General features: G+C 39.6%; 1 protein-coding gene across 1 annotated transcript in view; it reads left to right on the top strand.

Annotated features, from left to right (window-relative positions):
* LOC116254734 (DNA-directed RNA polymerase III subunit 1) overlaps positions 1-22,507 on the top strand; it is a 57,152-nt gene extending 34,645 nt beyond the window's left edge. The window contains exons 18-27 of the mRNA XM_031630283.2: positions 1,745-1,948; positions 2,036-2,302; positions 10,331-10,478; positions 11,563-11,714; positions 13,733-13,888; positions 13,953-14,069; positions 14,168-14,274; positions 21,252-21,456; positions 21,549-21,751; positions 21,893-22,507. Coding sequence (XP_031486143.1) covers positions 1,745-1,948; positions 2,036-2,302; positions 10,331-10,478; positions 11,563-11,714; positions 13,733-13,888; positions 13,953-14,069; positions 14,168-14,274; positions 21,252-21,456; positions 21,549-21,751; positions 21,893-21,944 — 1,611 coding nt within the window. The 3' untranslated portion in view covers positions 21,945-22,507. The remainder of the gene's footprint in view (positions 1-1,744; positions 1,949-2,035; positions 2,303-10,330; positions 10,479-11,562; positions 11,715-13,732; positions 13,889-13,952; positions 14,070-14,167; positions 14,275-21,251; positions 21,457-21,548; positions 21,752-21,892) is intronic.
* The last annotated feature ends 318 nt before the right edge of the window (positions 22,508-22,825 follow it).

Raw genomic sequence — 22,825 nt, 5'->3', positions numbered from 1 at the left:
CAACACCTTCAACCCTAATTCATTATACTTTATATAATACTTACAAGATGGACAGAAATACCATTCTCACATTCATAAATTACAGCACATAGTAAGTGAAGAAATTTTAAACATGTCAAACAAGGGATCTTCACAACACACTAGACGAGCTTAGATCTGGTTCCTCCTCGACCTAGATCCAAACACGATATTACTTCTTAACAATTCTCTCTCTCTCTCTCTCTCTCTCTCATATATTATACACACACACTCTCTCTCTCTCCTGAATGTTTCTCGAAAAGACAACTATGTTGTTTTATACCCGAGAAAAACATTGCCATTTAAAACCCAAAACCGTTGTCACAAAAAACGTGTACGGGTATTATACGGCGAGGAATTTCTCAGATATAATATGACAAAGTTGTATATCTCGAGAATATCTGGGGAAAATTTCGGCAAATTTTTAAAAACTTTTAAACATTTAATAAATCCTGAAAATTATTAAAAAAATCATAGAAAATATGAAAAAGCGTGTATAATACGCATTGTTTTCACGTTTTTTATTTTCTGGCGTTTTTTAAAAAAAGATGCATATTTTTCACATTTTATATGGCTGACTGTGTTTTGGCGTATTATATGCGTTTTTTTCCTATAGGACACGTTTTCTGTGGGCCAAACAATGGCTATGATACACACCCACCCACCCATACGCATGCACACACACACACATATATGTTAATGCGCATGATGGTGTGCCGGTGTGTACGGACCCAAAAATACTATCTAATCAAGTGATCAGACATGCAAAACAGTTTCATGACTCATTTGCATAGTTTATTAAATGAAAATTTTGAAACACATCATCTTAATGTGTGTGAAGGGAAATCAAGGGACAAATACCAAAGGCTCTGAAATGCTTCAAAATTTGGTTGCCTATCAAGATATGGTTTGCATTTGGAAAACATTACATGAAGCATGGCCAACAGAAAAGCTGTCCTGGATCTCTCTATGTGATGATTTTGCTTTTGAAGTTATGATCTGAAGTCATAGGGCACAAATATCAGCGATATTTTGAAAATATCTCTTTTTTTATCGCTAAAAGAAGGTAAATGCTTCTGATGGGAATGCCTCCTTATATTTTCATAATATCACCAAAATGTTTCTTTTGATAATATCATGATATATATCCCCTTAAAAGAAGTATTTTAGTTGGTTGTCCGTTATCTTAAAATTTTAAATGCTTTTGAATCTTTATCAATGTTTTGTAAGAAAATTAGGACACTCTTAATTTTGTCATTCTATTGTTTTCTGTATTTTTTATTTTTTTAGGTTCTCAGGAATTTTCTTGAGAAAACAACTTTTTACAGAAAAATACTCGAGAAAAACCTTGTTCATAAGAAGCCATGAACTATATATGTAACTATGTTTGAAATATGACCTTTAACAAAACAGTTGTTTTAAATCCACCCTTACTTTACATTGAATTACCATTACATTGTGTTTCTGTGTTCTTCTCAACTTGGGGCAGATGGTTCCACCAGACTTCTGCCCCAAGAACCTCTTTGTTACTAAAAGTTTGATGCTATAGAAAAAACATTATTGCTTTGATGAAACAATCAAACCTGATTTTTTTTTTTTGTGGGAAGCAATATTACACATGTTTATAAATCAAGAACCCTTATGTCTGGATCATGCCTCTTTCTGATCCTGTTTCCATCAGTACAAGTCTTTTGCCTTAAATACATTTTGAATGTAATTACTGCAGGTTAAAACCGCTGATACAGGGTACATGTCACGGAGGCTAATGAAATCATTGGAAGACCTTTCAATTCATTATGATCAAACAGTTCGTAATGCTAGTGGTGTGATAGTTCAACTTCGATATGGCGAGGATGGCATGGATCCATCAAAAATGGAAGGGGATGATGGTCAACCTCTAAATTTGGAGCACTTATTTGTTAAGATGCAGGTTTCTTCCCATGAACTGCCTATGCTATAAAGCGCTGCAATAAAAGATAAGTGTGCTGACTCTCAACAACTTTTGTTCATTATCCAGGCTGTTTGTCCACTTGGTTCACAAAAGTGTTTATCACACGATGAAATACTGAGGATTGTAGACGACAGACTTTCAAAGGCTGGTTTGATGCCAGAGGATGGTTCCTCTTCTTCCTTTAAGGATATGTTGATAGGTTTCATCAAAAAGCAACTTTCTGCTTGGAACATGCCTTTCGATGTTCGGAAAAAAGAAGACAATTACAAAGATCAGAAAGATGTACTTTTAGTTGCTGGAAATAAAGCTGGAATTTCTTCACAACAGTTGAAGGTATCTGAGTAGCATTCTACTTGATGTTTTTTTTTTTCTTAATTGCACTAGTTTTCATGTTGGCTTTAACTTATTTGAATTTTGGAGTATAGAGCACAAGCTGTTTGGCATACTCAAAAGATCTTTCTCTTTTCCCTGTTGACTGTTGAACCATGTTTGGCTTGTTTATCACTGGTTTATCATAAAAAATGAACTTCTTTTGCTTGGTGATGTAAACCATTCGAACTCCAGTTGGATCCAGGCTTTTCCGAGTCTGCTTAATTGGATATCATCTAAACAGATTCAGACATGGATTCTTGGACCTGATTGGCATCAGATCCAATATGTACATTGTTACGAGAGAGAGAGAGAGAGCCGAAAAAGATAATCTCATTACGTGATCCTAATCTCTATTAAAAGAGATTAGGGTTAGAGAATTTACAAAAGTAGTCCAATAGAAATAAGAAAGCATTTAAAGAGCTCCTCCCTAACTTCCTAATATTTCAGAAAACCCCTTTTGTATCTTTAACACTCCCCCTCAAGGTGGAGCATATATATCAATCATGCTCAACTTGTTACAACATCTCAGGAAATCGCCTATGGGAAGAGCTTTGGTGAGGATATCTGCTGCCTGATCTTCTGAGGAGACGTGAATAGTGCTAACAATTCCTCCTTGAAATAAGTCTCGAATATAGTGACAATCTACTTCAATGTGTTTAGTCCTCTCATAGAAGACATGATTGTTAGCAATATATGTAGTTGCCTTGTTGTCACAATACATCTGCATTGGGAAATTCACTGACACACCCCACTCTAAAAGTAGTGATCTAACCCACGACATTTCAGCCGCAGTTTGAGCCATAGCCCTATATTCTGACTCAGCACTAGAACGAGCCACAACATTCTGCTTCTTGTTCCTCCAAGAAATAATATTACCGCGCACAAAGACACAAAAACCTGTAGTAGACTTCCTGTCATCTACAGACCCTGCATAATCAGCATCACTATACGCTTCAATGTCAACACATGCTCCCTTTTTGAACCATAACCCCTTTCCCGGGGATGATTTCAAGTATCTGACAATCATTAGAGCAGCATCCCAATGAACCTTCTGGGGTTTTTCCATGAACTGGCTTAACTTATTCACAACAAAGCTAATGTCGGGGCGAGTGACAGTCAAATATAACAGTTTCCCTATCAGGGATCTGTAAGATCTAGAGTCAAATGGCTCTGAGTCATCATGTATATGAATGCGGGGATTCATGGGAAGTGTGGCAGGCTTAGCCCCCAATAGTCCTGTTTCCTACAGAAGATCAAAGACATATTTCTTTTGAGACACTACAACTCCTTTATTACTACGAGTCACCTCAATACCAAGGAAATAACGAAGTTGTCCAAGATCTTTTGTGACAAAGTGTTGCTGTAAAAACTCCTTTGTTTGAGTTATCTCTTGATCATTTTCCCCGAAAAAAATAATATCATCCACGTAGACAATCAATATCACAAGTCTTGCTGAGCCTCGCTTGATAAACAATGAGTGATCAAGCTGGGATCGGCAAAATCGACACTTAGATAACACTTCAGTAAGTTTTTGGAACCATGCACGGGGACTCTGTTTAAGTCCATAAATAGCCTTCTTTAATTTGCATACCTTGGAACACTCCCCCTGTCGCTCAAAACCAGGTGGTTGTTGCATATAGACGATTTCAGAAAGGTCGCCATATAGAAAGACATTTTTCACATCCAGCTGAAAAAGAGGCCATTCTCGTCGGACATCAAGAGATATAATCAGTCGAATAGTGCCCAATTGAGCCACAGGCGAAAATGTTTCGAAGAAGTCAACACCATAAGTCTGAGTATACCCTTTTGCGACAAGACGGGCCTTGAACCGTTCAACTGAACCATCAGAGTGATACTTGATGGTGAATACCCATCGTGACCAAATCCCAATTTCCCCGAGAATGAAGAGCATCCATTTCCTCCTGCATAGCTTGTCGCCAACGTGGATCTAAGAGGGCGTGATGGTGAGAAGACGGGATAACATGACTAGATAGAGCTTGATCAAACTGCACTAGACTTGTACTCATATGGGCAGTCGAGACAGAATTAGAAATGGGATGTAATGTGCACTGTCGCTTGTCTTTGCGAATGGCAATAGGAAGATCTGCTGCAGAATAGTCATCATTTAAACCTGAGTCAGTCTTATCAGTGGAGCTTACCTCTTGAGACGATGCTGGCGGACGGTTGAGAGAGGGACCTAGACGACGAGTGTAAACCAACAGAGGCTCAAGAAAACGTTCATGTGACCTAGGTTGAGATGGTGGAAAAGACTCAAGTGACACTGGTGGAATAGGAAGTGGTATAGGGGCATGCATCTCAGATGAAGAGAGACTTGACAGAGGAAAATAAGGACGAGACTCAAAGAAAGTAACATCCGCACTGATAATGTCTTTCTTAGTCAGGGGACCAAAGCATTTATACCCCTTTTGATTGGCTGAATAGCCAATAAAGACACATTTGATGGCTTGGGCAGCAAGTTTAGTCTTGTTCGGGCTTAGGATGTGTGCAAAGCAGTGCATCCAAAAACTTTGGGAGGTAAATGAAATAATGAACGTCTTAGATATAGAATTTGAATTGGAATACGGTCTTGGATGGAGGAAGAGAGTAATCTATTAATGAGGTAACATGTAGTAAGAATAGCATCACCCCAAAAATAGGTAGACATGTGAGAATGTAACATGAGGGTACGAGCAACTTTTAGGAGTTGCCGATGTTTGCGTTCGGCTACACCATTTTGTTGGGACGTATGTGGACAAGTATATTGAGGTCGAATTCCATGGTCGGCATAATACTGAAGTAGAATGGAAGACTTGAATTCAAGAGCATTATCAGTGTGAATATTTTTGACAGTGAATCCAAACTGAGTTTTTATTTCCTTGACAAACTTTTGAAGAATACATATGACTTTAGATCTTTCCCTTAATAGACTCTAGTAAAATCATCAACTAAAACAAGATAATATCGAAAACATGACCGAAAAGGAACCCGACTAGGACCCCATACATCCACATGAATGAGATCAAAAGGACTCTGACTCGAAGGAAAGCTGCTCCGTGTATGCTTGCCCAACTGACAGACATCACATAAGAAGGACTCTGATGCAGGAATATTTGGAAACATGCGACGAAGTTTTGGTACTGACGGATGACCCAGTCTAAGATGCCATTTGAAGGGAGGTCTGAGATGCCATTTGAAGGGAGAAGGCTTTGAAGGGACTGAAGATGCAGCAACATCAACTGGGATTGACAGAAAGTAAAGTCTCTCACGTTCATGGCCACCACCAATCATCTTCCCAGTTGGTAAGTCCTAAAAAGAACAAAAGTCAGGTTTAAAAATGACTTTACATTGTAAGTCGATAACGAACTGCTTAACAGATAACAAATTAACAGGAAACTGAGGAACATATAGCACATGTGTAATGGTGCCTAAATGTGGAAGGTAAATATCATCGCTGCCCAACACAGGGGACAGCTTGCTATCAGCCAGCCTAACATGCTGTGGTGTAGAAAATCTGACAAATGATGAAAAAATCTGTGGTTGATTACAACAATGTCTAGAAGCGCCAGAATCTATCATCCATGTCATACCTGGATCATCAATAGGAGCACCAACAGAGAATGCTGAATCTATAACAGTAGCATTGGTAGATGTAGAGGTAGATGTAGAGGCAGACCTTTGAGCAAGAACACGATCATCTTCATCCTTACTTAAGAGAATATGACACAAATATAGAAGGATCAGTAGAAGACTCAACCATAGATATTGTTGCCTTTGAATGAGTTGCTTGGGATGAAGAAGGACCTTTGCTTGTGGCAATTCTACCTCCACCACGTCCAGAGGAAACATTAGACTGGAGGTGGGGATGTTTGTCCCAACAACGATCCTCTAGATGACCAATTTTGCCACAATAAGAGCACTGAAATCTGCCACGTCCTGCACCACGGCCTGTACCACGTCCCCTAGTGCCACCAAAAGAACTAGGACCCCGTCCTCCTGATATCACAAGTGCAGAGACTGGTGTGTCAAGTGTATTCTGAGAAAGAGTGGCTGCAAAACGACTCAGCCTATTATACGTGTCTGCTAAATGTGGAAGTTCGCTGCCTGTTAGAATTTGAGACTTTGCCACAGAGTATTCTGAAGATAGGCCAGATAGGAACTTCGCTACCATACCAGTCTCAACGTGTGATGCATAACAATGCTGGCAAGGTGGACGTAGAGCCTTTAACCATTCATATGCAGCAGTCAATGTAGCAAAATACTTAGATAGGTCCTGATCCCCTTGTCGAATGTTGCATAACTCCTCTTCTAGTTGTAGGATTTTGATTACATTAGTGGCATGCGAGTATGTCTTTCTCAAGAAAGACCACATATCCTTGGCCTTGGTATAATATGCAATAGTTGGGGCTACATGAGACTCCACACTATTCATAATCCAAGACATAACAATATAATTATCTTCATCCCACGCAGCATATGTCCCTTTTTTCTCAATAAGTTCATCCTCCTCAAGAATATATTTCTTTCTATGACCAGCCACCGACATTATGAATACCCTAGACCATATTTCATAATTTGAACCATTAAGCTTAATCGTGGTTCCATAAGAAAATGAATTTCCAGCCATCTTGTAGTCAGTAGACCCTTCTGATTTATTGTTTTCAGCCATAGTAAATAAAGAAGACCAGATTGATGTACAAGTTAAAACAAAGGGCTAGGAAATCACTGTCACATACAGATTTGTTTCAGTCACTTACAGGTCTGTTTCAGCTGATGACTGAAGACTGCTGCAACTTATAACAGCAGCTGGTTCTCATAAAACTAGCTGTCCACGTGTCAAAGGAATCAACGATATCAATAAATCTTGTACTAAGGATCGGCAGCAGTCCTCACGAAGCCTTACTTTACTGAATTTGTATCTAGAAAACAAATTCTGCTCATATCAAACTTATCCACGATTTATAGAAAAAAAAACAAATTCTGCTCATATCAAACTTAAGTTCATAAGCAGCATATAGAGAACACAAAGCATCCACAATCTATAGACGATTCTGCTCATAGCAAGATGAAATGCATAATCAGCATATAGACTCCACAAACCACAACGTCACATGTCACGCTGCACCCACAACCGTCTGCTTCACACGACCAACATGAGGATCTGATCACGCCTTCCACATAGGCGTGATCAGGCCCTCCTCCACACGGCACGCCCAACCCCTATTCCTTCACTGTCTCCTTATTGGGTGATAAGAGGGAGTAACTGAATAAGGGATAGCGATGACAAGAGAGAGGATGACAAAATAATAACGAACTCACTTGGCTGTTCGCCGGAAAGATTGTTGCCGGAGAAGGTGGCCGCCGGAGAGGGTCACCAGAAAACGCACCCTGCAGTCGATGCCAACCCCTGCTCTGATACCATGTTACGAGAGAGAGAGAGAGAGAGAGCCGAAAAAGATAATCTCATTACGTGACCCTAATCTCTATTAAAAGAGATTAGGGTTAGAGAATTTACAAAAGTAGTCCAATAGAAATAAGAAAGCATTTAAAGAGCTCCTCCCTAACTTCCTAATATTTCAGAAAACCCCTTTTGCATCTTTGACATACATGTAATCAGATTGGATGTTCTTGAGTCTTTAACTTGGTTTCAAGGCTGTGCAATTAATCTAGATTTGTTTAATTACTAGATATTTTCTTTTACTAGATCTGGCTATATTAAATTGCAATTCATGTCTGTCAGCAGATAAATTGAACCCTAAGTCACATGGGTACTTCAGGAAGGTCCATGTACCCATACTTAAAGTGGGTACCTGGGTCCTGGACACATTTGGATACTTTTTAGCTCAAAGCTGATCTAAACTTACCTGATTGAACTTTTTCTAACTCAGTTTCATTCTTTTTTTAGGGTTATTATTCATTAACATATAATTTTCTTTATTTATATCACTTATTTATATAAATGTTGCTTTCATTTTGATTTTTTGTGCTATATATATATATATATATATATATATATATGTATGTATGTATGTATTCTGCTGTATCCCCATATCGACATTTTCTAAGGTTATCATGTCCGTATGGGTACCCATGTGACTTAGATTAAAGCTTTTGACAACCCTATCTTTTGCTGAATTTGAGTTTTATTAAAGTCTAAGACAATTAATGGAAGCATAGACATGGGCGAATGAAAAAGGAGAACTAATCTTTTATTGGTAGTTTGGAGGTCTTGATATGCATGAGTTGTTGAGCAAAAACCATAGTTTATCATTGTTGAGGCAGCTCTTGAAGGATGCAAAAACCTCAGTCTTAAGCTTAAGAGAGTATATCCAATAATATTTAGTACAAAATCTAACAAAGAAGTCATAGTGTGCAAAATCACCTTTAGACATAACAGGAGATTGTCCTAAAAATCTAGCTATGCCAATTAAAAAGGGTACATTAGAAAGAGCTCGTGCTCCAAAACGATTCCAACTTTGAACTACTCTCATTAAATTTCAAAATCCAGTGCTTCGGGTGGCAAACTAGAGGGTGAGAGAAGTCTTTGTCCTAATTACAGGACCCTACCATGTTCTTGTTTTTTATTGTTCTCTATTTGTAGAAAATGCCCCATTGACCAGATTTGCTTTTTACTTGTGAATTTTAATCCTACCACTAGTGGCCGTGTATGTTGCATGGGCACTGACATAAGTATTGGTATGAAATTCAAATGGACACACCTTAACAGAGTTTCTCAATTGTCAGTATGTGCGAGACTAAGTGTGTGGGTGTGATCTCCGTGTTTGAAGATATAGGAATTAAAACATGGTTTTTTTCATGCACATATCTGTTTCAGGATTTGAAATGAATGGCTTCAATTTTCTCAACTTAAAAAATCCTAATTTAGTTTCCAGTTTTAGGCACAGATTATCGCAAGTACAATTTGTTCTGTAAAATGTATCCTCATGGAAAATATATTTAAGGGTGTGTCCTGGGTTATCAAGTTTGGAAGTCAGACACAAGTCTTTAAGACTTAAGGCCCTAAAAAGACTAGTAACGACTAATCAGTCCGAGTCAGAGCAAGCGGTCAAGTAAAATAAAATCAATTGAAAGGTATAAGAACACAACAAGATATATACACAAACATTTTTAAATTAACAGATAGGTATACTGGAAAAGCACATACAGACATACACATTAAACATATACATGGCAGATGCAGAAACATATGTACAGGCTTGTTCTTTACACAAACAAGACAAACACATATATGTGTGATGTGAATATATATGTGTAACTTACCCAAAAAATATTCTCAAAAGAAGGAATTTATCTTAACAAAATGAAAAAAAGAAACTACCAAATAGTAGGATTGGCCTGAAAGCTTACTAGTTGCTGACTGACTAATTGGCTGGTGTTTGGCGACCAACTAGCGCACTAGTTGTCCAACTAGTTGCCTGGGTTCACAACAAAGGTGTCGCTGACATACTTTCTTCCATGTATTATCTAACCAAAATGCAGGGATGAATGAGTAGCGCCTCATTCTGTACCTTGTTATCTTTCCAGGTTGGAAGGGAATACCTCCTTGGGTTGCAAAATCTAATTTTAGAATGAAAAAAACTTTTGAAGGTGCTGAAGGAGTGCCAGACACTGAAACTTTGTGCTTACAGTACCTTCCATGTAACATAAAGCAGTGACTAGCATTCCACATGGTTGGGCAGGCATCAGGTTGCTGTGGTACAGTGCTGCAAGTAGTCCTTTATGCATCAGATGCATAGCTTCCAAAGGCTGTTAGAATGCAATACATGCTACAAAAATTCATATCACCTTAATCCTCTGTTTAATATTATTTATATCCTTTCTTCATTTAGACTTTAACAAATATAAATCCCTCATTATAGAACTTTTCTAAAATGACACTTTTGTGTGATTGTTTGATCTCCTGTTTGCTTCAATCTCTATTGAATGAACCTTGTACTGGTTAATTTAAGTGTATATTTTTTGTTTGTGAAGTACTTCTTGGAGACCAGCATTCACCGCTATCGTTCAAAAACAGTAGAAGGTGCAACTGCTGTTGGAGCCATTGGTGCTCACAGTATTGGAGAACCAGGAACTCAAATGACGCTGAAAACTTTCCACTTTGCTGGGGTTGCAAGTATGAGTATCCTTTATGACAAGTTCCATCTGCAGCTTGCAATTGAGGTCCTATGTTTTTCTTGTTTGTCCTATTTCTTCTGCACACTAGCTATTAACTCAGAATTTTTCTTCAGGAGATGCTTCATACCACTTAAAGTGTGGTTGCTTGTACATTTCAGAGCATTTTCCTAATATGTGAAGCTAAAATCTTAATAAGTTTTTTAATAGCTGTGCTTTGTTTCACGTGCTCTGGTATTGCTAACAACTTTATGTCTGTTGTTTCCATTGTTTCTTTAATGTCAGTGAGGTTTCTGGTCGATCTTTTGTACATTGGTTGCATGGCTTCACATACTAAAGAATGCAGATGGGGAGTCTGTACATCATAATGAATAATTCTGGAGTCTTCTGGTTTGCCATGACCTGCCAAGAATTAGCTATTTCTAGTCCAACATTAAAGCCCATCTAGTTTCTGGCTGTACTTGAGTGATTAGCTATAATGAAGCACTTCCTTCTTATCTTCTCCTTTTCTTTTTCCATTTTGTACTTATATAACATTCATGTGAACAAAGTACAGGAGATGCATTGAGAATTTGAATTTGCATAGGTATCTAACTAAAGAATCCTTGGATATCAAGACCTTCTGAAGAACCAAGCGTTTTGCAGGGAAAAATGTAAATGCAATAAAAGGTAATAACCATCACATTTTTCTTGACAAATTTGGTTTAATTGTAGAAAGAAATGGTGTCTCTCTTGAGTGTGTTACGTGTAGGATGTGGTCATAGTGCAAGCAGCTAACAGTTGCAAGTTTACTTACTCTCTCTTCTCTTTTCGGAGACCTGTGCTGGTACTTTGGAATTGAACCAGGAAAATTACTTGCATAGTCTACCTTCATGAACCCAATTTGTTGTGATATTACGAAAAGGAGACAACCTTTGATTGGTTTCACTGATTTAACCATTGTTGTATTTGTCATTTTCCCATGTGTCATATGCACCTTTTATCTGTTGTAGCTAATTATAAATTTACAGCCCTTAAGTTTGGTTGCTAAATGATATGTTCTGTGGTACTTGCTACTGGTTTTTCTTGGAACCTCCTTAACCATTTGTTAGATGTCACTCTTGGTGTTCCTCGGATCAAGGAAATAATCAATGCTGCCAAGAACATCAGTACACCAATAATTACAGCCATTCTTAGCTCCCACGAGGATATAAATGTGGCACGTATAGTGAAAAATCGCATTGAAAGTACTATGCTTGGGCAGGTATTCTTCTTTGTTTAATTCTTCGGATAGTTGGCTCTACCGTTGAGTATGATAATCCTGTCAACTTGCACGTGAGTTTGTGGGGATCTAATATCATGGATCTATTCTTGGCATGGGCTTTCTTTATTTTAAGCTACTGATCTATGTTAATCATATTGTTTATTTTGACTGAAGAATGTGGATGGCCTTTACAGCTTTCAGAGCTGTTGGACTAATCTCCAGTATGGATCTAGTGATCTAACTTGTTTCTGTCCTTTTGCTGTTTTTTGGTGCAAAAAATTAAAATTGAGCTTCTCTTTTGAGTGTTTCTTAAAGCTTGGATTTATCCTATGCATATGATGAACTTGCCCCATGCCTTTTCGGAATTAATATTACTTAAAAACTTTGTAGCTGGAGGAAAACATTGTTCACATCTTTATGAAAATTTTGTTAACAGAATAACCAGCTTTTGAGGAAGTAAAGTCTTGGTTTCTGTGGTGGAGATTTTCTTCTGAATAGATATGAAACAGATTTGTACATATTTGAGTATGTACAGCTTTGCTTGTAGTAATAATGCACTTGTGGATACATGATCCTCTAACTATAAGGCTGCTGGATCACCCTTTTGATGCTAGGACTAGAAACTCTAGTCTCTTCTGTTGCAGAAAATACCTACAGATTATGCATTTTAGACCTGCTGTTGACGTTATCGCTTTTCTGTTGAAGCCTTGTCCCTTGGGGCAAAGCTGTTTTGGAATGTGATGCCTTGAAGTTCATCGTGCTCTCCTTTCTCCTTGTTTGTCGCTTTGTAAATATCATTTTTTGTTGATAATAGGGGACCTCCCCCAGCAGGCTTTGCAGCGGAAAATGACAAACCTGCTTCAATTGATTTTTCATAGGCTTGTATACCTATATGACAAGCTCGTATTGCTAGGACATAGGCCAGATGGTATGTCTTGTACTTGTAAGAACGGTTCTTCCTTGATTTTCTCAAAAGAAGGAAAGTGCATGGTTCACATATTTTGGTTAGTTTTCCTGCCTACGAACATTGTCCTGGCAAAGTCGAACTAATAGTTAATGAGCCGTTTCTTATGCTAGGACCTGTGAATTTGTCCTAATTAATGGACATGTATCTGGACTCTGGAGCCTAGTCAGCCAACTAACAAGGATTTTCATGGGAGTTTTTCCCCTCAGAAGTTTAAGTTTTCTACTACTGCTCTTGCCAAAAAAAAATAAAGAAACAAGTCTTTTGGAGAACATAAAGGAAAACAAAAGAAAATAAATGTGAAAGGAAGGATATTTTTTAGAACCTTTAGGAAAATATAGGGAATATCTCGTGATAATATTGTGATATTTCCATTTTCAGTTATATTCTGAAAAAGATGTGCTGCGCGCATTATCAACTGGCTTCAGATTAGTGATATACGAGGACATTTCAATCTCTCAGAGATAATTGCGGCTTTGTTTTTTGACCATGCACAGCTAATAAAATCATGTAGATAAGTGCAAGACGAGGTAAACACTTGCTTTTTGCAATAATCGGAAACAAGTTCATGACACCAACAAGCTGATGCATATGAAAAGGGTTTGACATGACATGTTTAGTGCACCTCCTAGAACCAATGGCAATAGTTGAATTGCACATTAAGGGACAACCTCAAAAACCAAATCATGTTGTCGTGTAAAATGAAATAAAAGGCTTTTCAGCCATGAGCATTCTACTGTTTATGGATTCATGAACACAGTTGATTTCTACTTTGCAAACCCATAATGCATGACTATTCCTTTCTCTCCATGCTGCGATTGAAGCTGACTAGAGTAAGTATTAGGTTAGACCCTTTTGTGTTCATCAATCATCATGTCATGAAGTTTGTGTCGTGATTGTGGTTGATAACAATTGTGGACCAAGGAGTTTACTTACATGATACCATTTCTTGTGGCTCTTGTTGTCCATAAACTAAAAATTTTAAGTTTTCTAAAGGTTTGTAAAATGAAAATAATAACGAAGTTGGTTTTGTTGTTGACCTTCCCTTTTTCAGGTGTCAAAATCTATAAAGATTGTTTACTCTGGAAGAGATGCATATCTTCAGGTGAACCTTGATTGGGAGGCTATTGAAGCTATGCATTTGGAGATTTCATCCTACACAATTATTGATGCAATCTTGAAACATCCAAAGATCAAGTTAAAAAGAGAGGTGAGAAAGCATCGTTTGTTCTTGTAACACTAGCAGGGATTTCTGACTTTGTCATATCCCGCAGAATATCGCTTGTGTGGATGATTGGGAGCTGAAGATTTACCCTCCCGCGTCTGATAAAAAGAAGCTGGATTATGCTCTTCATTTTATAAGTTCCTTACTTCCAAATGTTGTTGTGAAGGTGACATTATAATATTTGTTTTTTCAATTCCTAGTCCGCTGAAAAATTAGAACTTACCTGATGATTTTAGATTGAGGATCTGATCATCTTATTTGCAGGGTATTCCAACGATTAGTCGTGCAATTATCAAGGAAGATGAAAAGAGCTATGTTGATGCGGAAGACCAAAAGAAGAAGAAAAAGTTATACAGTTTGTTACTGGAAGGGTAAGGTTCTGCATATCAGTATGTTTTTATCTTTTTTATTTCATATGAAGCAAACACAGTAGTTTTCAACTGATAATGCTACAAGATCATGTTCCTTATTTGTGCATGCTCAGTTGCAACGTGGAAGAAATTTATATTCTTTTGCAAGTTAAGTTGGCCTATATCTTGTAATATCAAATTTTAAGTTGCTTGCATTTATGGCTGTAGAAACACACACCAAGATGGAGAGAAAGAAAAGGAACACACAATATACGTGGAAAACCTCAAAGAGAGGTGAAAAACCACGGAGAAGCTCTAACCTAGGTGCACAACCGCAACCCTAGGAGAGAGAAAATGTTATTCCACTTAATCAACAATTACACCATAAGTGGGATTAAATAAGAGGGAAAAACGTCTAGGGTACCGAGCCACTCTCGGTACCCGTGCCCATGGGACCGGGTCTGGATCCAGACCCGGTTCCCTATACATGATATGTTAACACTCCCCCTCAAGCTTGGCATACATGTCAAACATGCCAAGCTTGCTTACATTTTTCTCGAATTGAGATGTACATAAGGCTTTGGTTAGAACATCTGCAATTTGATCTTCAGACTTCATATAAGGTAGGATCAACTCCTTTGAATCTATGCGTTCCCGTATGAAGTGGCGATCAATCTCCACATGTTTAGTTCTGTCATGCAGAACGGGATTATTCGCAAGATTAATTGCAGACTTGTTGTCGCAGTACATCCTCATCTTCTCTTCTGTTTCAACACCAATATCTGTTAGGAGAATCTTTAACCATAACATTTCTGTAACTCCCATAGCCACAGCCCTGTATTCAGCCTCAGCACTGGATCTAGAGCAGACTTCCTGCCTTTTACTCCCCCATACAAGTAGGTTACCCCCCAGAAAGATGCAGTACCCTGTGGTAGACCTCCTAGTATCAGTGCACCCTGCCCAATCTGCGTCAGAGTATCCTTCAATATTAAGTTGGTCTTGCTGAGTATATAGTAATCATTTCCCAGGGTCATTTTTTAGGTATCCCAACACTCTTTCTGCACTCTTTCAGTGATAGTCAGTTGGAGCATGCATGAACTGACTCAACACATTCAAAGCATAAGTAATATCAGGGCGAGTAAGAGTAAGATAGATGAGCTTACCAACCAACCTCTGATACCGCCATTTTCCTTCCACATCCAGGATGTTGCCAGTTTTGATGCTTATCTTTGTACCGGATTCCATTGGAGTTAGAAAGGGTCTGCACCCAAGTTTGCCTATCTCCTTTAGAAGATCCAGAGTGTATTTCCTTTGGCTCATAACCAGCCCTGTCTCTGACCGAGCAATCTCTATCCCCAGAAAGTACCTTAGTTTACCCAAATCTTTAAGATCAAATTCAGCAGCTAACCTCTCCTTCATCTTCTTTTTCTCTTCTTCATCGTCACCTGTGACTATCATATCATCAACATACACAAGAAGAAGACTCACCAGACCATCTCTCTGCTTAATGAATAGGGTGTGATCACCATTTCCCTGTTTGTATCCATTTATCTTCATCACTATCCTCAGTCTTTCAAACCATGCTCTAGGAGACTGCTTTAATCCATACAAGGCTTTCTTGAGATGACAGCATTTTCCGCTTTGAACATATCCAGGAGGCATACTCATATAGACCTCTTCTTCTAGATGGCCATTCAGGAATGCGTTCTTAACATCAAGTTGATCCATGCTCCACCCCTTTTTCACGGCAAGAGCTAATATGACCCTCAGAGTTTTCAGTTTGGCAACAGGGGCAAAGGTTTCAAGATAATCAATACCATATTTCTGGTTGAACCCCTTTGCAACAAGCCGAGCCTTATACCTTTCCACAGTACCATCTGGTTTGTACTTCACATTGAACACCCACTTTGAACCAACTAAATGAGTCCCTTTGGGAATATCCACAACTTCCCAAGTGTCATTCTTTGCCAAGGCATTCATCTCCTCTGTCATGGCCTGTAGCCATTTAGGATCCTGTCTAGCATCTTCCACACACCTGGGAATAACAGACTTAGACAAGGATGTTATAAAGCATTTGTAATTCTTACTCAATTTCGCATAAGAGACAAATCTCTGAATAGGATGAGAAGTACAGGACCTGGTGCCCTTGCGCAGGGCTATAGGAAGCTCTTCATTGATTAGACTTGGGTCATCCGGGGAGCTCACAGGATTGGGATTGGTTACATCAACATTTTCAATCACATCTGTCTTCTTCCTTCTGTACACCTGGCCGAACAAATGATCACGGGCTGTAGGCTGATTATCAACAAGACCCTCGTCCATGTGACGGTCTCTATCATCTCTGACTGTGTCTGCCACACTGTCACTGGCCTTGTAATCCAAGAAATCCGTAAACTGAATCAACTGATTTGAGGAATACTCTTCACTACTGTGCCCTAGATACTCCCCCTGAAGAGGATTCACATGAAAGTATGCCTCATGTTCATGGAAGGTGACGTCCCGGGAAACATAGACTTTAGAGGTGGTAGGATCAACACATTTGTATCCCTTCTGAGTAGAGGAATACCCCAGGAACACAGCCTTGACAGACCGAGGATCAAGTTTCTTGAGGGTGGGACTATGGTCATGAACAAAACAGACACACCCGAACACCCGAGGAGTAAGAGGCCAGGGATTCTGAGTAGGCCAAAGCATAGAGTACGGGGAATGGCCCTGCAACACACGGGTAGGCATACGGTTGATAAGGTGGGCACTAGTGAGAAGCGCATCACCCCAGTAGCGCTTGGGAACCTGACGATGGAACAGAAGGGCCCGGGTAACATCAAGCAAATGGCGATTCTTCCGTTCAGCCACGCCATTTTGGGGAGGTGTGTAACTACATGACGTTTCATGAACAATACCCTTGCTCTTCAAGAAATCATCTAGGGATTGAGAGACATACTCTCTAGCATTATCGGTGCGAAAAGCTTGGACAGACGTCTGAAACTGAGTCTCAACAAAGGCCACAAAGTTTTTGACAATAACGGGAACTTCACTACGTTCTTTCAACAGATACACGAACGTACAACGGGAGTAATCATCAATAAGGGTCATAAAGTAATGAAAACCACGACAAGTGGGTACTCCCGAAGGACCCCAAACATCATAATGAACCAAAGCAAATGGACGAGTGGTTTTATTGAATGAAATAGGGTACGAGGCCCTAACATGTTTAGCCAACTGACACACTTCACAGGTGAAGGAGTCCATGGAAACAGAATGAAACAAACGAGGAAACAACTTCTTAATCAATGGAAACGGAAGATGACCAAGCCTCTCGTGCCATCGCATAATAGTAGATCTGTCTTCTACGCCTGACAACTGTCCACTAGTGGCTGAAATAAGAGCGGACGCAACCTGCACAGGCAGTCTGTAGAGTCCATCAATAGCCGAACCAATCCCAATCTTCTGCCCCGTCACCAAGTCCTGCAGAAAACACCGATCAGCAGAAAGATCAGATTACAGTTCAGTTCTTTAGTAATACTACTGACAGATAGCAAATTCACAGGAATATTGGGAACATGAAGAGCATTATGAAGACAGTATTTATTTAACAAGGACAAACTCCCTTTTCCAGCCACAGAGATAGAAGAACCATCAGCCATAGATACACGTTGCTGTCCAGAAGACAATTTGTATTCTTGGAACATCTTAGGGTCCCCTGTCATATGATGCGTAGCACCACTGTCAACAATCCAATCACCATGTGAGGAATTACCTTGGTCACTAGTAGCCACGAGAGCTTGGGCTAACTTAGCCCCCTCAGACGTGGAAGTATCCTCCTGAGTAGTAGACAGCCGGCTGATATACGCTTGCAGTTCTTTGATTTGATCGGAGGAAAGCTTAGATTTGGCAACATTTGACGGACTACTCTAACTAGGCTCAGGCACAGAAGGACTCCGGCGGCTAGAAGGAGGACGACCCCGGACAAGCCGCCTCTCAGGATGAAGATCCCAACAAAAATCAACAGAATGTCCTGATTTGTTGCAATGGCTACACCGCCGAACAGGACGCTGTCCAATCCCAGAAACACGACTAACAAAGGCTGAAGGAGAACTCCCCTGACTAGTGTCAATATGCATCACCTGTCGACGCTGTTCTTCAGATTCCACACGGGCATACACCTCTTCAATTCCGGGGACCTCGTCACAATTAAGAATTTGGCTCCTAATGGATTCAAATTCATCGCGTAAGCCTCCGAGGAAAAGAAACGTCCGATCCATCCATTCTTTGTCCCAGTACAAGGCATGATCAGACCCACAGTGCCAGTCATCATTCACATGGTAGTCAAGTTCCTCCCACTTAGTCTTTAGGGCTGCAAAGAAGGCGGCTACAGACAAGTCACCCTGTTTAAGAGAGTATATGCTACGTTTGATTTGGTACGTACGCAATACTCTCTTCTTACGGCCATACATCCGTGCAAGCACAGTCCACATGTCGTAGGCAGTCGATTTACGCAAGATCAAAGGCTGAATATCTGCAGAAACAGAACTAATAATCCATACTTTAACCTGACTATCTTCCAACGTCCAAGTAGCCCATCGCGGATCGGTTTTTGAAGGTGCAGGCTTCTCCCCAGTAATGTAGGGCAGGCGACCACGACTGGTTATCCCAATTTCTAGGGCAGCCGACCAAGAGAGATAGTTATCCTTGTTCAGCCGGATGGAGGTGACTTGAACAGGCAAGATCTCGCTCTTGGTATTGCTGCCCGAGTCTAGGGCATCATCGATCTTGAGGGACATCTCCTCGGCCATCACAATCACCAAGGAGAAAGAATACCCAGCACCAGAGACGACAAACAAGAGGCAGCGGCGCTGTACGGCGGCGGTGTGGAAGAGAGCGACGGCGGTGGGCAGCGGTGGCGCGGGACGGCGGCGGCGCTGAAATGGGCGACGGCGGCGCTGGACAGCGGCAACGCAGCAGAGAACAACCGCGCTGGACGATGGCGGCGCAGCAGCGGCAGAAAAAAAACGGTGGAAACAGCAGCGGCAAAGAAACACGGCGGAAACACGACTATCACACCAACGATCTCGCACGCGTTGGCTCTGATACCATGTAGAAACACACACCAAGATGGAGAGAAAGAAAAGGAACACACAATATACGTGGAAAACCTCAAAGAGAGGTGAAAAACCACGGAGAAGCTCTAACCTAGGTGCACAACCGCAACCCTAGGAGAGAGAAAATGTTATTCGACTTAATCAACAATTACACCATAAGTGGGATTAAATAAGAGGGAAAAACGTCTAGGGTACCGAGCCACTCTCGGTACCCGTGCCCATGGGACCGGGTCTGGATCCAGACCCGGTTCCCTATACATGATATGTTAACAATGGCCATATCTTTCAAACTAGGCTCTCCTTAAATTCCAAATTTCATGAGGTAACTTAAATTTAGCAAGGAAAGCACTCGTTGAAGCATCAAAACTACTTAAAATCCAAACTGTAACTTTGTCCTGATCAATTTTCCATGCTTTCCATTTCTTTTTATACTTAGAAATTTCTTTTCTTTTCTTTTTTTTTCTTATGACTGCTGAGCTAAGTGGCTTTTGCATCCACTGCTTCAATGAGGACTCATTTTTTATCCTGTCTACAAAGCTCAACAGACCTTTTCCATTAACCAGTGTTCCACGGTAGAACCCATGAAAGATAACTAATTGATGAGAGCTTGAGAAAGTGTCCTTGCAAAACTTTTCATCTTCCACTGGTCCACAAAAAAAAAAGGGGATCTTAGGTAGAGGCTTTTGAGAATGATAGTGGTGGATTGAAACAAAGAACAGCCATAAAGGGATTTCAACCATGATATTTACTTGCATGCTCTGCAGTGCAGTTGACTTGGCACATGTATTACAAGTTTACAACATACGGTTCTGACACAATGAAGTGAAATAGTACCACAAGAAACAAGATGAGATTCAACATAGAGCACAAAGTTGTCAACAGGTTTGCCTGAACCTAGAATCTCTTACAACACCAAACATTCTTGGAATTTGCTCTTGGAAGAATATCACAGCTTGAATGAATGAAGATGTTTATCAAGCTACACAATGGAGATACTACAAAAGCATAAAGTACCTAGAGAGGCAATGCCTCATTATATACAAGGATGTGGAGGTTAAGCTAGCCAATGGCTTGCTCGATGAAAAAAATACAAGGAGTTCAGAATAATAGATTATTATTATTACTATTATATTTACACACACACATACACACACATATATATATATATATATATATATATATATGTTTGTCAATTATACATGCTATTTGTGTACAACATGTGCACATATATTAAGCTTTATTATGCAAGTATCTGTGATATCATTGATATTTGATTTTCTGTAACTGTAACAGTTGTCTTACTATGGAAGTTGTGCTTTAAAGTTTGAATTACAAGTGCGAGATAGATAGGATGTAAGCATCACATTTGAATTTCTATTTTTGATCTTATGGAGGATTTAATGCTCACTTGTACATAGGAAACTAATTTAAAGTTAAAAAAGAAAAATCTTTGGGTTAATCATCTTATCTCAATGACCCAATTGGCCCTTTGTGTCCAAGCCAGGTCAGCTCATATGATTCACAAGCAAAGTGGCCACTGACCAGGTTTGCCAACTATGCTTTTGTGTAAAGACTTTGTAGACTGTTCTCATCAACTCCATCTTTTGCTTCTATGCATCTCAGTGTTTCTTCCATTTTTGCTAGGAGTTGATTCCATTTTGAAGTCTTCTATACTCATCTTCGACAATTCTTACAGTGGTTGTGTTGTTCCCTCTGTTTTCGGGAATGTGGTTTACTATAATAAAATGTCCATTCAACATTAGTAGATGCCATCAAACGACAAGTCTCTCACTTGGCCTGTCTATGAATAAAATTTAATCACCTTCTTGCCAAATTAGTTTGTTTCTGGCTGCACCTGCTTTATTTTCTTACTGATTTTGATATGCAAATTATTTGTAGGACAAATCTCACTGCCGTCATGGGGATCCCTGGAGTGGTGGGGGAGAAAACAAAGAGCAACCATGTTATTGAAATTGAGCAGACACTAGGGATTGAAGCTGCAAGGCAATCAATAATTGATGAAATACAGTTTATTATGAAGAACCATGGCATGACGATTGATATTCGTCACATGATGCTTCTTGCAGACGTTATGACATTTAAGGTACGATTGGGGCAGGAGGTTCTTTGTGATGTTTGAACCACCTTCTAAATTGCTTCATGCTAAATTTTCTTTTCATCGGGCCATGTGAGCAGGGTGAAGTGCTAGGAATCACAAGATTTGGCATTAAAAAGATGAAAGACAGTGTACTGATGTTGGCATCATTTGAGCAAACAACTGATCACTTATTTGATGCATCTGTACATGGGAAAGTTGACCCAATCGAAGGGGTCAGTGAATGCATTATAATGGGCATCCCCATGCCGATTGGCACAGGACTGCTTAAAATTAAGCAAAGGTTTGAGACTGTCCTTTAATTTGAAGTAGGAAGATTTCTGGTTTCTTTCTTTTTATGCTGTGTTTTGGTAACATTGAGTTGGTCCCCAGTTCTTGCAGGTCCATTAAATATTTTTTTTTGCTTTTCTCCTTTTTCTGACAGTCTTGATCAGGTTCCGGAGCTCAAATATGGTCCCGACCCACTTATTTCATGAAGTATCTTTTATGTGGATTTTTCTTCATCTTTACCAACTACAGAGTGCAAAAAGAAGATTGCAGTTTTTCCAAGTAATCCAATTAGTCGACCTCTGCCTTGGTGCCATGGCGGTGGATAAGCATGACTCCCTACATGGAGCAAGTTTTGTTAGTGAGTGTAACTTTAACTATAGGCATTGTTGTATATGGGAATAACTATTTGTAGGAACGTGAACGTGGTGGGAGTCCTATCATCACTTCAATTCCCATGGGTGTTATGCTCCTTGTTCAAAAGGGTGAGGCACGGTTCTGAGTTGAAGGTGTACTGTTCCCACTGTAGGGCATTGGCTCTCACTCTGGTGGTAGAATCTTCCTCCAGCTCACCCCAAAAGCAGGAAAACTAAAATTATTTATAGGAATCCAAGCATTATTGTTTGCTCTCTTCTTGGATTCACTTTTTTCCTTTTATACTATTTTATTGCTATGTAATTGATGTAAAGTAAACGTGGTCCCAACAAATCCTTATCATCATTGTAAATAACGTGCCCATGTTATAAATTAATTTATTTCTTTTTTGGGGGAATGAGTTTGAGTTGGACTTTATTGCAGGTATCGTTCAGACATCATTGTGATTGAACTAATGAATACCATCTTTTGTATGCATGAAGTAGGAATGGTTCCTTGCAGTCGATTCACGTTCGGCATTTAGAATTTCTGCCATCCAGAGGTCGTCTCTTTGTGGGCATATTAAGACACAAAAATTAGGGTTCCGTGAGTAGGACCTTAATAACTCACTGTCCAGGAAAGAAGCCCTCCTCCCTCCAAACATCTGGGGTCTTGGGCTGTATCGAGATTTAGGTGGGTTATGGTTCACCTATCAGAAGTTGTGATTTTATTGTTT

The sequence above is a fragment of the Nymphaea colorata genome, chromosome 5 (assembly GCF_008831285.2).
Source record: "Nymphaea colorata isolate Beijing-Zhang1983 chromosome 5, ASM883128v2, whole genome shotgun sequence".
NCBI lineage: Eukaryota > Viridiplantae > Streptophyta > Magnoliopsida > Nymphaeales > Nymphaeaceae > Nymphaea > Nymphaea colorata.
This window is presented reverse-complemented; position numbering and strand designations above follow the sequence as displayed.